Source organism: Carassius auratus, chromosome 30 (genome assembly GCF_003368295.1).
Source record: "Carassius auratus strain Wakin chromosome 30, ASM336829v1, whole genome shotgun sequence".
Classification (NCBI taxonomy): domain Eukaryota; kingdom Metazoa; phylum Chordata; class Actinopteri; order Cypriniformes; family Cyprinidae; genus Carassius; species Carassius auratus.
In genome coordinates, this window is record NC_039272.1 from 7,188,155 (window position 1) to 7,201,706 (window position 13,552).

At 36.8% G+C, this 13,552-nt stretch overlaps 1 protein-coding gene across 2 annotated transcripts; it reads right to left on the minus strand.

Annotated features, from left to right (window-relative positions):
* Positions 1-300: 300 nt before the first annotated feature.
* Positions 301-6,312, minus strand: ncaph (non-SMC condensin I complex, subunit H). 2 transcript variants are annotated; one of them, XM_026211071.1, is made up of 18 exons: positions 6,172-6,312; positions 5,539-5,757; positions 5,362-5,452; positions 5,156-5,245; positions 4,952-5,069; positions 4,616-4,761; positions 4,079-4,268; positions 3,815-3,894; positions 3,379-3,581; positions 2,957-3,102; positions 2,722-2,828; positions 2,431-2,550; positions 2,160-2,267; positions 1,948-2,082; positions 1,354-1,464; positions 1,190-1,263; positions 987-1,062; positions 301-772 (listed from the first exon to the last, which is right to left on the minus strand). In XM_026211071.1, exons 2-18 carry the CDS (start codon positions 5,748-5,750, stop codon positions 713-715), a joined length of 2,067 nt encoding a protein of 688 aa, XP_026066856.1. In that variant the 5' UTR covers positions 5,751-5,757; positions 6,172-6,312; the 3' UTR covers positions 301-712. The 2 variants fall into 2 exon arrangements, with proteins under 2 accessions (XP_026066856.1, XP_026066855.1); XM_026211070.1 differs by having other exon boundaries at positions 1,190-1,266.
* Positions 6,313-13,552: the final 7,240 nt, after the last annotated feature.

A 13,552-nucleotide genomic window follows, 5' to 3' on the forward strand; every position in this document is an offset into this window, starting at 1 on the left:
CTCGCAAGGCTAGACAGACCAGGGAGTAATTGTACTTTTCAAAACAAAATTAAATAAAACTGCCATTTTGTGATTTTCTTTCAACATTGTTTATGTCAAGAAGTTTTATTTTTATTTATTTTTGTAAATGGTTTTAAAAATTTTAGGGCAGAACGATTAGACTCTTGTGAAGGAAACTTTTTTTCCACCAATGTAACAATTGGCTCCACCTAAATGCCTCAAGCATTACATGCATTCACGTGGAGCAGTATAGCATTCCAAAATGACATCATACTAAACAAAAACAGGTAAACTATGCAATACTTTGAGAAGTTTTATTTTTATGAATCAGATGTAGATGTGTACCAAGTCATAAAATGAAGTTTTACAATTTCAATAAAACTTTTTAAAAATAGAAACTGACAACAGTAACTTCATATTAACTATTACTGTAAAAAAAAAAAATTTAAACGGTTCAATCTTAAAAGCAATCATATTATCAATGCACTGCAGCTCATGTTTTTCCTGGTACATGTTTTTGAGCTTTAAATTTCACTTCAAATTCTGTGGTAGTTCCCTGTACAACATTTTTAACATGATCCTGACATCATCCTCCACTTGGCTATTCTTTTTGGCCACACATAGATATTTTACATGACATAAAAAACATAGGAAACAGCATATACATTTTGATACAATTCAAGACTGTTGTATAAAATATCTGTATCAGTTTTCAGTGGCCTTGTTTAATGACGATATCGGTCATGCCGTCAATCTTGTGCAGCTCCAAGTTCTGTTGATGGAAATAAGAGCTTTTAGATTTACAGCAATCAAATGTTGTGATAATTTAAGAGGAAACATGTTTCCTCATGTGAGCTACAAAACATTCAATGCATACTAATGCAAGACACAGATCTATAAACAAAAAACAACATTGTATTATTAATCAACAACAGACCTCCATCTTCACTGTTTTTTTTAATCATTCGATATAACAGAATACCCACTTTCTCATTAGCCAAGTGCAGAAGGGCCACAAAAGCCAATGGTACTGAGAGGTTGGTAGCCATGGTTGAGGGAAGCCTAGGGGAAAAAGAGAAAAGAAGAATGTATGTACAGTACATGCAAGAAAAATATCAATGCCAAGCATTTCTTCCATGAGCCAGAATAGTGAAAAGATACATAACACCAATTAAAAAAAATAAACTACCTTTGTACAAGATTCCTGACAGACTGGCTGAATGATTTTTCTCCAGGTACTTCTGTTGTGTCCTCACTGTCCACCTGCTAGAAATGGTCATTTAATTAAGTAATAATAATAAACCAAAAAATATATATACTTTCTAAACTTATCTAAACGCTACAATTACAAACCTTTGCTGTTTTTTCAGGACTCTCTGTAAGGAGACCCCACATAGTGGTCTTCAGCTTCTTCATGTCCATCTTTTTGGCTGTCTTGGCATAGTTTATCTCAATGGTATTTACCTAGAGCAAATAGCAAATACAGTTAAAGGCTGATTCATACTTCTGCATCGGATCTAAGCTGTAGATGGTGCATATAATGTGCAGGCTACGGCGTAGCCAAATTACAGTGGGTAAAATCTATGCGGACCACAAAGGCTGTGATTGGTCTGCTAGTACCCCTCCCTCCGCATTTGAGTTTTGTGTGTTTTTTGCACAAGAAGCTTCTTCTTCTTCAGCTATTGCTGTGGTACTGTGGGTTACACAAGCAACATGCCCGTGGACACTGCAGTCTAGCGGTTTGCGTGTGTACTGCACATCGATGAGGACAATGACGCAGACGTATAAATGAAAACTGACACAGCCTACGGCGTTGAGGCTATGTCGTATGTCCGATGCAGAAGTATAAATAAGCCTTAATTCATGAGTTGTCCATCCAAAACATTTGAAGTAAAAGCAAATAATGTAGTATAGTGAAGTAACCCACCATTTCTACTCTCATCTTACCTTGTGAGGCTCAGGGACGAGACAGTCCTCTCCGTATGTAGAGATGTCTTCTGTGTCCAGAGAGAAAATGGTTGGTCTGTCTGTTTGGGAGTCATCGGATCCTCCAAAGCCTTCAGCATCCTCACTGTCCCCTTCCTGTTAACAGAAACCAGGAACCGTTTAACAGACCATCTGCATGAATACCCATGACATATAACAGTAGTGTGTTTTACCTGAAGCCCAGGACAGAAGTTGGCTGTGTCATTAGCGTTGTTGTAATCATACTCTCCTATGTCCTCTCCCAGCTCTCCTGATAATCTTTTCTTTCCTTCTGCGCTGAGCTGGAGTGAAAAAATAATCACTCAATTATAAAATGAACAAAATAAACGAATCTGGCAGTCTCCTGTACAGCGTTCTTCTAATGTTGTTTTTGATGTGCCACAACCTCTATTTAGTAGAGTACACAGCAATGCAGACATGAATATTGAACATTCAAGCACTTACTGTGTTGGAGGGTTTGAGGGTGAGCTGTGACAGGTTACTGGGTGGATACTGGAAGTCTGCTGGAAGTGTGGTTTTCTTATTGCTGGTGTTTAAAGCTGATTTACTAATAGTGGTTGCTGCCTGGAAATAAGCATATCATTGTCAGTTTGTCACCAAGTAATCTGCTGCTTACATTTACAAGCTTTAGCTGGAGGGATTAAAATGCATAGTATGAATTGCTTTTATGAAACTTTTGTTTATTTTGGTAGTCATTAAAAGACACAATATGAGAATTAGCAAATACAAACTTACTCTAGTTGTCTTAAAGTAATTATGAAAGTTGATATCTCCCTTAAAGTCAATTACGAGAGGATTTTTTGGTGCTCGTTTCCGAGGTTCTTTGTCTGGTTTGTGATCCTCTAGACAGGATAAATTAGAAATTGGGTGAAAAATGGCACAAAGAAAGCAAGAAATTAAGAAAGTGATCAAATCCATTCTGTATTATTTGTAGCTGACTGTAACTCTTCTAGGTTAGTCTATGACTTACGCTTGTGTCCAGGTTTGAAGAGCCAGTAGCCAGGTCCGACCCAGGTGGCCATGGTCCTGGGACTGAAGTACGAGTACTCTCTGGGCTGATCAGACAACTGCAGACACATTGTGGCAATATCCACCTCGCCAATAGGAATAACGCCTCTGTTGATAACACAAATACACCTCACAGTGGATAGGCATAATTAAACATCACAGAAGACATTTTGATGCAAATTAAGTGGGTTAATCTGAAAAGACAGAGACTTAAAATACAACATGAAATGTAGCAACTATGCTAAGGTCGAGCTTAGGTTTGATGTCTAAATAAGTGAAAATGCACTATATGAAACTGTAACTCATTGTGAATAGTGTGAAACAGTCCGTTTGCAATACAACAATTAGCAAACCTTTTGTGCAATACATTTTGTAAGCACTAACCTTCCTTTCTGAGGACTCTTTGAACAAGCCTCTCTCTGTTCCTTAAACTCCTCACAGTCTCCCTGTCTGCCCTCATCCACATCTGCATCAAAATTATCCCCAAAATCTGGAGCCACGTCCTCATCTGGCTCAATGTCTGCATTGACATCGAATGCGTGCTCTCCCTGCTTCATTTTCTCAAGAAGCTGGTTGAGGTTTGTGGTCTATATTGACAATAAGAATGAGAATCACATTTAAAAAATGTGTACACACACTAAAAATAAATAATTTAATATTTACTTCCAGTAAGGATGCATTGAATTGATCAAAAGTGACAGTAAAGACATCAATAGTGTAACAAAATATTTTTTTTAAATGATATTCTTTTGAATTTCATCAAAGAATTTTAGAAAAGAAAATGTATCCAAGAAAAAAAAAAAATTCAAAACTGTCTCACCTGTTCAGGAGTCCATTGAGTAAAGGAAAAATCTTCTAAGGATGGACAAATTGGTCTGTCCTCTAGTGTCTTTAAATGACCTGGAACAATTAAAAGGAATTAAAAAGCTCCTGCTGTCAAACATCTCTGTGTGGTCGTTACACCTCACAACACATGCTATGTGCTAGAAACATTTAGGCTATGAATACAGAATATTACTTGGTAAATCCAAGAGTAAACTGTCCCAAGACTTTGAACAGTGTGTGACGTGCAAAGATAGTTTACCTATAAATGGTGAGGCAGGAACATGCTGATGGGTCACCTGCACAGGAAGCAGCTGTGACTTCAGCAAGGTCATATGTGAAGGGAAACGCAGCTCACAGCGACTGTCTTCACTGAACAGCACAGAGAGGAATACTCCTGCTGTACTGTTCTCATCAAAGGAAGCAGCCATGCGCTGGAACATGGGATCCACCTGTGTAAAAGAATGTTTAAGATCTTCATAGTTTATGTCACCTTCAAAATTGCTAGGGATTTTCACTCAAACTTCGGGAACATTTCAAATGTATTGTGGTCTATGCAGGGTCTGAGAGCTCTTGGATTTCATCAAAAATATCTTAATTTGTGTTCTGGAGATGAGCAAAGGTCTTATGGGTTTTAGAACGACATGAGGGCGAGTAATTAGTGACAAAATTTTTACTTTTGAGTGAAATATAACTTTAACAGTATGGTTTTCTATAAAGCTACTTGGAAACAATGTGTATTGTGAAAAGTGGCATACAAATAACTTTGACTTGTCTTGACTCTAGTCATATTACTCACCTCACACTTCATCTCTGATTCAGAGAGATTGATGTTACTGAGGTTCTGCTCCACTGTCTTCTTCTGAGGTCTTTTCTTAGGCTGTTTAGCAGCCACTTGCGGTCCCTGACCATCCTCGGCTACCTCCTCCTCTTCACCATCTTGACCTGGAATGAGATGAGAATTTATTAATACGGTGCATGAACCCTGAACAGAGTATGACACGTTCATCCACCAGGAAGACAACAACCACCTTAACCTCTCCAACCAATCCAACATTCAGCAAAAATAATCTTGTTATCTTATCTATGTTCTCGTAATATTCAAGCAGACCCATGACTTAAAACAAATACTCACTCTCTTTTGGTTTGGTCTCAGATCCCAAGCCTCCTAGGACTCTGTAAGCATCCGCGTGAACTGCATCCACCCTCACCGCATAGATTTTTGTGCTGGCATCCAGGGTCCCCGCTGCTACCTGGATCAACCCACCAACACGGTTGCGATATGGTTTCCAATAATGCATGTAAACTGGTGCTAAAATCAAATTCAACGAGTTTCTACCTTGAAGTTGAGCTCTGAATCTTTCTGCTGGAGTATGTCTGCCATGTAATCAATGAGGTGTAGGCCAAATGCATTCTTTGTGGTGATTTTCTGTAAAAAAATAAATAAAAAAAAATACAAATTTAAAAAGGCAACAAATAATAGTACTGTTGCATTTAAGAAAGCAGGAAACCAGTAAAGTACGGAATACATAACTATCAACTCACATTTTCAGTGGAAAGCTTGATGCAGGTAGAATAATGCTCAGATATCTGTGCAGACGACAGCTTAGGGAAAGCAGCAGGTGTGCCTGCAGTACTAAGGTAAAGAAAAAACTAGTTTGTAACTTACTCTGAGTCTGCATATAAATAATGTTGCAGCTGAACACCATGGTTCTAGCCTACCTGTGGCTACCAGCCTCGTTAATGGAGGAGTCGGTCACTCCGTGAAGGTCGATGACCCTGGATCTGCGTCTTTGACGTCTCTCCTGTTCATCATCGTTTCCCTGGATGTTGTCCAGCAGAGGTGTGCTGGTGGCCGACAGCGCGGCTTTGTGTCCTAATGCCGGCGAGGACCACTGCCGTGGCCGAGATGTCGGGGTACTGAATGCGCTCATAACGAAACTATGGGACAATATTAGCTTATTATATATCCATACACTATTATGTAGCGTTTTCGCAAAGTATTTTACAGTCTGCTAAACAGTAACTTCACCGTTAACGTTAGCTAGTAAATCCCGCAGACCTCGCTACGTAAACACATTAAATTAACGTTTATTTAGCTGCTTCAGATAAAAACGAATATACTATAAACATATCCACAATAAAAATGTTATCTAAAGTCATACGTTTATAAACCTAAAGCGAATTTTTGCATGAAAACGCTTCCGTTATAAGATTCAACAAAGCCTTATTTGAACCTTTGCTAGCTAACGTTAGCGCTAAGCACGCTTCTGAAAACGAACGAGATAAAAATTATAAACGGTGGTATTGTAAACGTTCCTCAGATAAACTACAAAAAACAAGTGTTCAAGTTACCTGCGATTATCTGATGATTTTTAAGCAGTACAGCTGATCCAAACTTTCTCTAATTCCGTCTGTTCAGACCACCATTTGAAAATTAGCGCCGAACGGTTACACGCGTCATCAGTGATGTCATACGTACAGACGTAAAAGTCAGATTGTGCGCACAATACTTCATTTTATTCCACAACAATAGACAATACATATTTTATTTGATTGCATTTATTAATTTAGTTGTTTCTTTAATGATATCCACTCAAACTTAAACTTGAATGTGAATTATAAAAATATAGCTAAAGTAATGCCATTTAACAACGTTCTCTAAATGTTCTTTATTTCAAAACGGTAAAAATAAAAAAAATAATGGATAAAATGGTCTGCTAAATGACTAAATGTAACACTGGAATTCAGTAGTAAGTGCAATATGAAAAGCAGAAGATAAAAACTCGGGGCGAAGTTGGATCCACATCTAGGGGGTGGAGATTGGTAGGGTAGGGGTGGTTTTAGGGATCAGGGGGTGGAGACGAGTAGGTTTAGTACGTAAAGTGGGAGGAGTTGGATCTAGATTAAACAACGCCTCCTGTATCTTGTGTTCTGCAGTGAGGACCACCTCAACGGATTTCTCATTGTCCGATAGATGGCAGTAAAGTTGTTTCTGTCCATTCTGTCCATTATTCATAGTACTCCAAGTGATTAACTGAATAATTCGAGTGACAACTGAACTCACACAATAAAAAATAAATAAATGAATAAATAAAAAACCTTTGCTTAGGTTTCCCATCTGACAGTCTGGTCCTGAAGGTCATCTAGTTACTTTACTGAAAACATCACTATTCATTTGAAAGGTTAATTCATTCTAGCCTAAATACAGGCATATGGATATTAACATATTTAATGGCCATTTTTAATTGAAGATATGTTATAGCAACACTGTGAATGCAAACTGAATGATTTAAATTAAATAGCCTAAACGTTTTAATGAAAAAAAAAAAACTAAGTAGAATATTAAATTTAAAAATAACACTAAACTTGGGACCACCTTTGCCAATTCTGGGTATTATTTATTGCTTGCTTGTTTGTTAAAATAAAAACTATAATTTTGACTCAATAAATGTAAAAATGTATCCACAATTCATTCATAAACAACTGGACACAAAAACCTTTAAGATCCAGCATGTACTGTTTTCCAGAGACACAAAATTAGATCAATTAACCTCGAAACTGTTTAGATTTTGTGCCGCCTATGGTCAAGAGACAAAAAAAAATGAAGTTGATGGGATCTTATCTCATCTTACCCTATTCTATTCTATTCTATTCTGAATCTTTTTTAAAGTTCACATAATTTTGGCCTTTAATCATCAATAAAAAATTTATGATAGCCATTGGTGTTATAGAAGTGACCACATGGATTCAATTTTAAATGACAGCTGTGTTATGGTGAGAAATATGTAATAGAATTTAAAAAATAAATATTTTTATTGGATTGGACTCCTGGAAAAAAAGCAAAACTCCTCCATTTACCTCTATTTAACAGCAGAGTAGATAAAAGAGGTTTATCTACTATATTCCACCTTGAGGTCTGCATTGGTAACCTGCCTGGATAAGAGGCAAATACCTGCAGTGTGATTACTGTGATATATTTTAAATCGATTACTGGAGGATTCCGTTGAACCATCAAGAGAATTTCTCCCCTCCAAAATGGGAAAACCAAATAGGCAAGAGAGGGAACAAGTGTGCACATGGCCAATGTATATCATTAAGTATGGCATTTACCCACGTTGAATGTCAATAAGGCTTGCTGGTGGGATTTATTGTGAATGAGTTTGCAGATAACACAGCTATATGGGCGCACTGACCGCAATAAATAAACATAACCAGATCCACTTTGTGAATTAATGCTGATTTGGCTTTTCTTTCCTTGTTTGTGTTTTTCTTTTTACCTTTAGCCTCTCTGTCTCTTGTTTTCTTCCAATTTCCTGCTTCCTTCCTTCACATAGAACAATATAATCTCATACATAGCTCTTTCCTGTAAGCTTATAGTTGCTTAAAGAGTTTATTTTAGCCGTAAAATCAACTGATGTGTACTATTACTGAAGCAAAGCATGAGCCTGCTAGCATTGACTTTGGTGGCAACACCGCTTCACACCACAGAGACCCAACTCCTGCAGTCCTGCAGATAAAGATACATATTGATATTATTTGGACTGTGAATACATCGAGGAGGGAAGGAGCCTGAAGGGCTTTCCTTTCTGAGTCAGCTAGTGGTGACCTCTGGTCAGCCTTGTGATTGGCATTCATTATACTGCATATGTGCCACAGAAAATCTCTAAGGATAAACACAGCTAATCTATTAATGCAGGAACTGATGATGAGACCACAAAATAGTTACAGGGTGAATCAAGGCTAACAAGGTTTTCCGTAGTGCTAAGATGTAAAAATGTACAAATGCAAAATGTAGTCATAGAAACAAACGTAAAGGCAGTCACAGCAGGTAGGAGGAGAAGATGAAGGCCTTGAACTCCCAAGGTACAGCAGGCAGGATTTTTTTTTTCTTTTTTCGCCATTCTAGTGCAGTAATCCTCTGCTTAAAGGTGAAAACAGCATGGAAGACATTTCAGAACTTTTAATGACTGGCATCGTCCTCTTCTGGTGCTGCCTTCAGTTAGTCTAGGAAGAAAGCCAGATGGCCTTGAATTTGGTTTTTGATGTATTTTAGTATTTGAAGTCTTAATACAATGAACTATTTTGATATCCAGGGTTTAACCTGCTGTAAATATCTTAATATTCCCTGTTTAGCACAGTGCCAGTTACTTAAAAACACAGACACACTGTTCTGTTTATGTAAAGTTGCGGACAATAAGCTTGAAAGTATGAATGAACATTCTAAAACATATATTAATTACATAATATATAATTACTATATTGTTGTTTCTTTATTCTGGCTTCAGCAATTTCCTAAACAGTAATTTCCTGCTCTGCTAGTTTGTGCACTTTTTCCCTGAAGAGTTTCTGAGAAAAAAAAAAAAAACATTGAATAGGAAGGATAGGCTGGGCTGAATTACTTTGAATAAATTAGGATCGTGTAGACTACAGTTGTTACTAAATGAAATGTGTGGTGTACAGGCTTTATTCGTCTAAGTAAAGCATTTACTGCCATTTTAAGTATGTTCATTTTGATCTGCATGACTCTGTCACAGTCATTACTGAGATAAAGAACACAACAGCCTATTCATTGCGAAAGGTTTCTCATCAGTGAATTTCCTCTCAGGTGAGGGGTACTTCTTGATTTCAGCAGGTTCTTCTGCTGTGTGCAGAGTTAATTAAGGGGGAGTCTGAGAGAAAGAAATATCATTGTGCCCCTTGTGTCCCCACCAATCAGCAGGATGCAGTTTATATCAGACACTTTGATCGTCTCTGGCCTGATATTATTGGACCATGCCGAGCTGAAGGATTGAAACAAATGAAAGTTACATCTTCCAGTTTCTACTTTACATTTGAAAAATATTGCTCTTAAATGTACATAACTTCAGTAAAGTTAAATACTGAAAATAGTTTGTTCAAAGTGTTCTATATGAAGACAAGGAAGCTTGATGATTAAAAAAAATATATATATTTGTACTGTTTTCTACTGTATTCCTGCTGTTTACTGTTTTATCATAACTATTTGATTCAAATCTCAATATTGACACTGTTTTACCATCCATAACTATTTTTCATTCAAAAGTCAATATTTATACTTATTATTTCAATAATCTACTTATGTCTTCTTCAGGACGAGAGAGTTGCTTTAAATAAAAGGTCTAATAGTTTACTTTTAATAAACCTTGTTAGAGTAGAACAAGAACATTCTATTATTATTTTTAGCATTAATGTTACGGCATAGAATAACTTTAGTAGCTTTATTTTTCATATGAAAGATACTTGTTGATAGATTTTATTTTTATAGTGTTTTTTGAATGACTGTGATTTACTGTGCGGAAACCTTTGAAAAATCATAGAAATGCTTCACCACAATGGTCAGTTATTTCAGTCGGCTTTTGTGAGTTTTGGGTGGGCTGTAATTCAGGTTCGTTCAGCTCTCATCTTGCTCTGATTTCTACTTTATTCAAAGGAAATTGCATTCCGTTTTAAGTAATAGAAATCCAGGTTGAGGGAAGATCTCTGCACAATCTCTTCATTCTTGACCTATGAAGGGGTAGGTTGATGGGATGGGTTGTGCTTTTTGGGACGGAATGACACATGCAGACACATATAAGCACATGTGCACTCTCTATTTCGCAGTCTTTTCCATTTCATTTTATGTATCTTTTCAATGCATATAAGGCTGAGTTGGTCTACAAGATATTTCCTTTTTGCCCAGACACACTTCTCTTAATCTCGTATTCTCCCTTTGCTACTAATCTCATTATGAATTCATACTGTGTGTCCGGTTATTAATGTGAAAACATCGCAGCCAAATTCGAGACATTTAGGCCTTCTCCACATGAATGCAATTACTTCACTTTTCATTTTGTCCCCAAATAGCTGCCATTCTCCTTTTAGTTTCTATTTATTTCATTCACCTTACAACAGTCCTTCCAAACTTTTTTTACCACTGAGTTTAAACTGAGTTTACCACATTATGCATTAATGTTTACATTATTAACTGGATAATTTTACACCTCTAAGTCTGATCCTTGCACTGCAGTTTGATAAATGTTAAATTGTGGGCTTATTCAGTGAGTGCTCTAGAAAAACAAAAACAAAAAATGAACAAATAATGCTATTATAATGCAATTACAAGCACTCAATCAATCGATCTGTCTGTCTGTCTGTCTGTCTGTGTGTCACTGAGACCTTCATTACTATAGTTTTCTCATGTCCTTTAAATTTTATGGTTATTTTAATAATTAATGTCCTCATAGTGAGAGCAATTATGTAATTCTAACAGCTATTGCATGTAAGGGTTAGAGAGGAATTCATTATAATGTCGAGAATCACTGGCAAGATGCACTAAATCAAAGGTGTATGCAGGGCCGTCGCTAATGGAGTAAAAGGTGCTGACGAAGGGGTCACCCTGTCCCTCTCCTGCTTTGAATGATAGCTCAGAAAGCGCTTTGCGGGAGCCAACAGTAGACAAATACTGATAGATGGCAGGGATGCTGTGAGGAGGCACGCTAAACGTTTTGGGGATCACAAACACGCATTGCCACTATCTGCCAAACACTAACAAAATCCAAAAGCAAGCTTCCTAAAAATGACCTAGGCAACGGGAGCAGCCTCAGCATCCTAATTTTCCATCCTGAAATTCTTATTTGAAGTCTCATTGATTAATTTCAGTAAGAGCTTCTCTGTTTCACTTCAACACTCATGTTTTAGCTCAGGTTTGGATGCGATCGATCCAGTCATGTGAAGGAGCTTTTGAAAGTGTTTATTGCATCCCATCATCCACCAAAACCGGCTCGCCAAAGGAAAATCTAAACAAATCAGCCCTGCTTAGTCTATTGATTAACATAACATGTCAAGGAGGATCTGGGGTTTCTCATGAGTTTTAGAGCTATCCATTAAATGCAGGCAAATATAGAAAGCCAAATAAACATAATTCAATATTAGATCTTTTACAAACGTAAATGTAAATGTGAACATCACAATGAAGACTGCAGACGTCAATCAAGCCCTACGAGACAAGAACTTTTAAGATAAACATACATATTTATGACTCGTTTTTAGAGATAATATTTGGTTGCTATGATTGCTTGTTTAATTTTATGTTTCTCTTTCTCTCTTTGTTTTCCAGCCTCATGGAAATCATCACAGTTAAAACACAAAGTTTATAAAACTGTTTCTTTAAACACAGTGTTTTGGCATGATATGTTAGTGCTTCATCTTTAATATTTTATCTATTAAAAAAAAAGACTGCTGGTACATGTCTCCGTAAATTGGTAAATACCTGTGTTAAATCTTTTTTGATGCCATTCTGGGATTTAATTCATTTTGTTCCATTTTTGTGACAAGTTGAGTCTGTGCCGTCTCTTAATCTTTCATGCAGATATAATAGCACATTATCTTTGTGCGTGCACAGATGCAGAACTTAATCTTCAAGACTTTTTACTTTTTCTGTTTTCTTTAATCTCATCAGAAAGCAAGATATCTTTCAGCACAGCAATAAAGTGTCTTGTTTAGTTATAATTTCTGCACAATTTGACTATTTACATGCACACTAACATTCTCAGACGGCATTCACAGCAGGTTGATGTGCACACATTTCAGCTTTGGTTAAATGTACATTTTATCATAAATTTAAAAATAAACTAAATTCATTTTAATATTTAAACGGTTGTGCACAGAGTTTATGAATTATATGTGTGCTTAAGTTACAATGCACCAACACCAGTGAATGAGACCCACGTTTTAAGCAAACACGTGGATTGGCACTGAATCTTAATTATACACAAAGAGACGTGTTTGAATTGGTGTAATTAAGCAGTTACAATCAGCTGGAAGGAAATTAAAAATAAGAAAGTATGGATTTGGCTTTTGCAGTTAAATAAACAAAGGGAGGAAAGAAAGTAAAAGAGAAACATAGAGAGAGAGAGAGAGAGAGAGAGAGAGAGAGAGAGAGATAAATGGAGACTTTTGTGGAGTTACTGTAACATTTTTGTCTGTGCAGCACTTAGAGGGAACACCTGCTGAAATCATTCATCTAGACATCCAACCATGATGCTGTCTTTTTGTTCACTCACTCCAGTTGTTATTTCTCTTCTTTTGCTGGTCCCCTGTGAACATGTACTGATTTTTTCCTCTTTCTAATTTGTATTTGTTTATTTATTTGTTTATTGTAGGAGTAAATGTCAGACAGATCTGAGAGTGTGTGTGTGTGTGTGTGTGTGTATACTCCACCACATGACACACTCAGTAGTAGTCAGAGCGATAGCATGGTGACCATGAAAATCTGGACATGACCGACATTGACTGAAAAGCCCCTATAGAGGCAGCTGATTGATTTCTTTGCAGATAATTCTATTTGATAAACAGAGAAGGCTGGTTAATGCAAACTCAGTGTAACTGGTGTTAAGGAATGATACAGACTCATGAATCCCGATGATAAAGAAGTAAAAGGAAAGACTGAGTAAATTTACATGCACACCAATACACTGATAACTAAATCTAAGTCTATTGCACTAGCGATTATGTCAAAGGAAATGTAAAATCATCCATGTGGAGCAAGGATCCATACCCAGAGTATTCCAAGATGTCATTGAGAAAACTGTACAGACTCATATTCTCTTATCATGCTTGAAGTTTCTGGCTGTGTATGTTTGCATGAGATAACGAGAACACATTTTTTTATAATTTCTTGGGTGAAGAAAGAGACAAGAGTGTACAATATATTTCCTCCTTCCCTGCAGTGAAACAC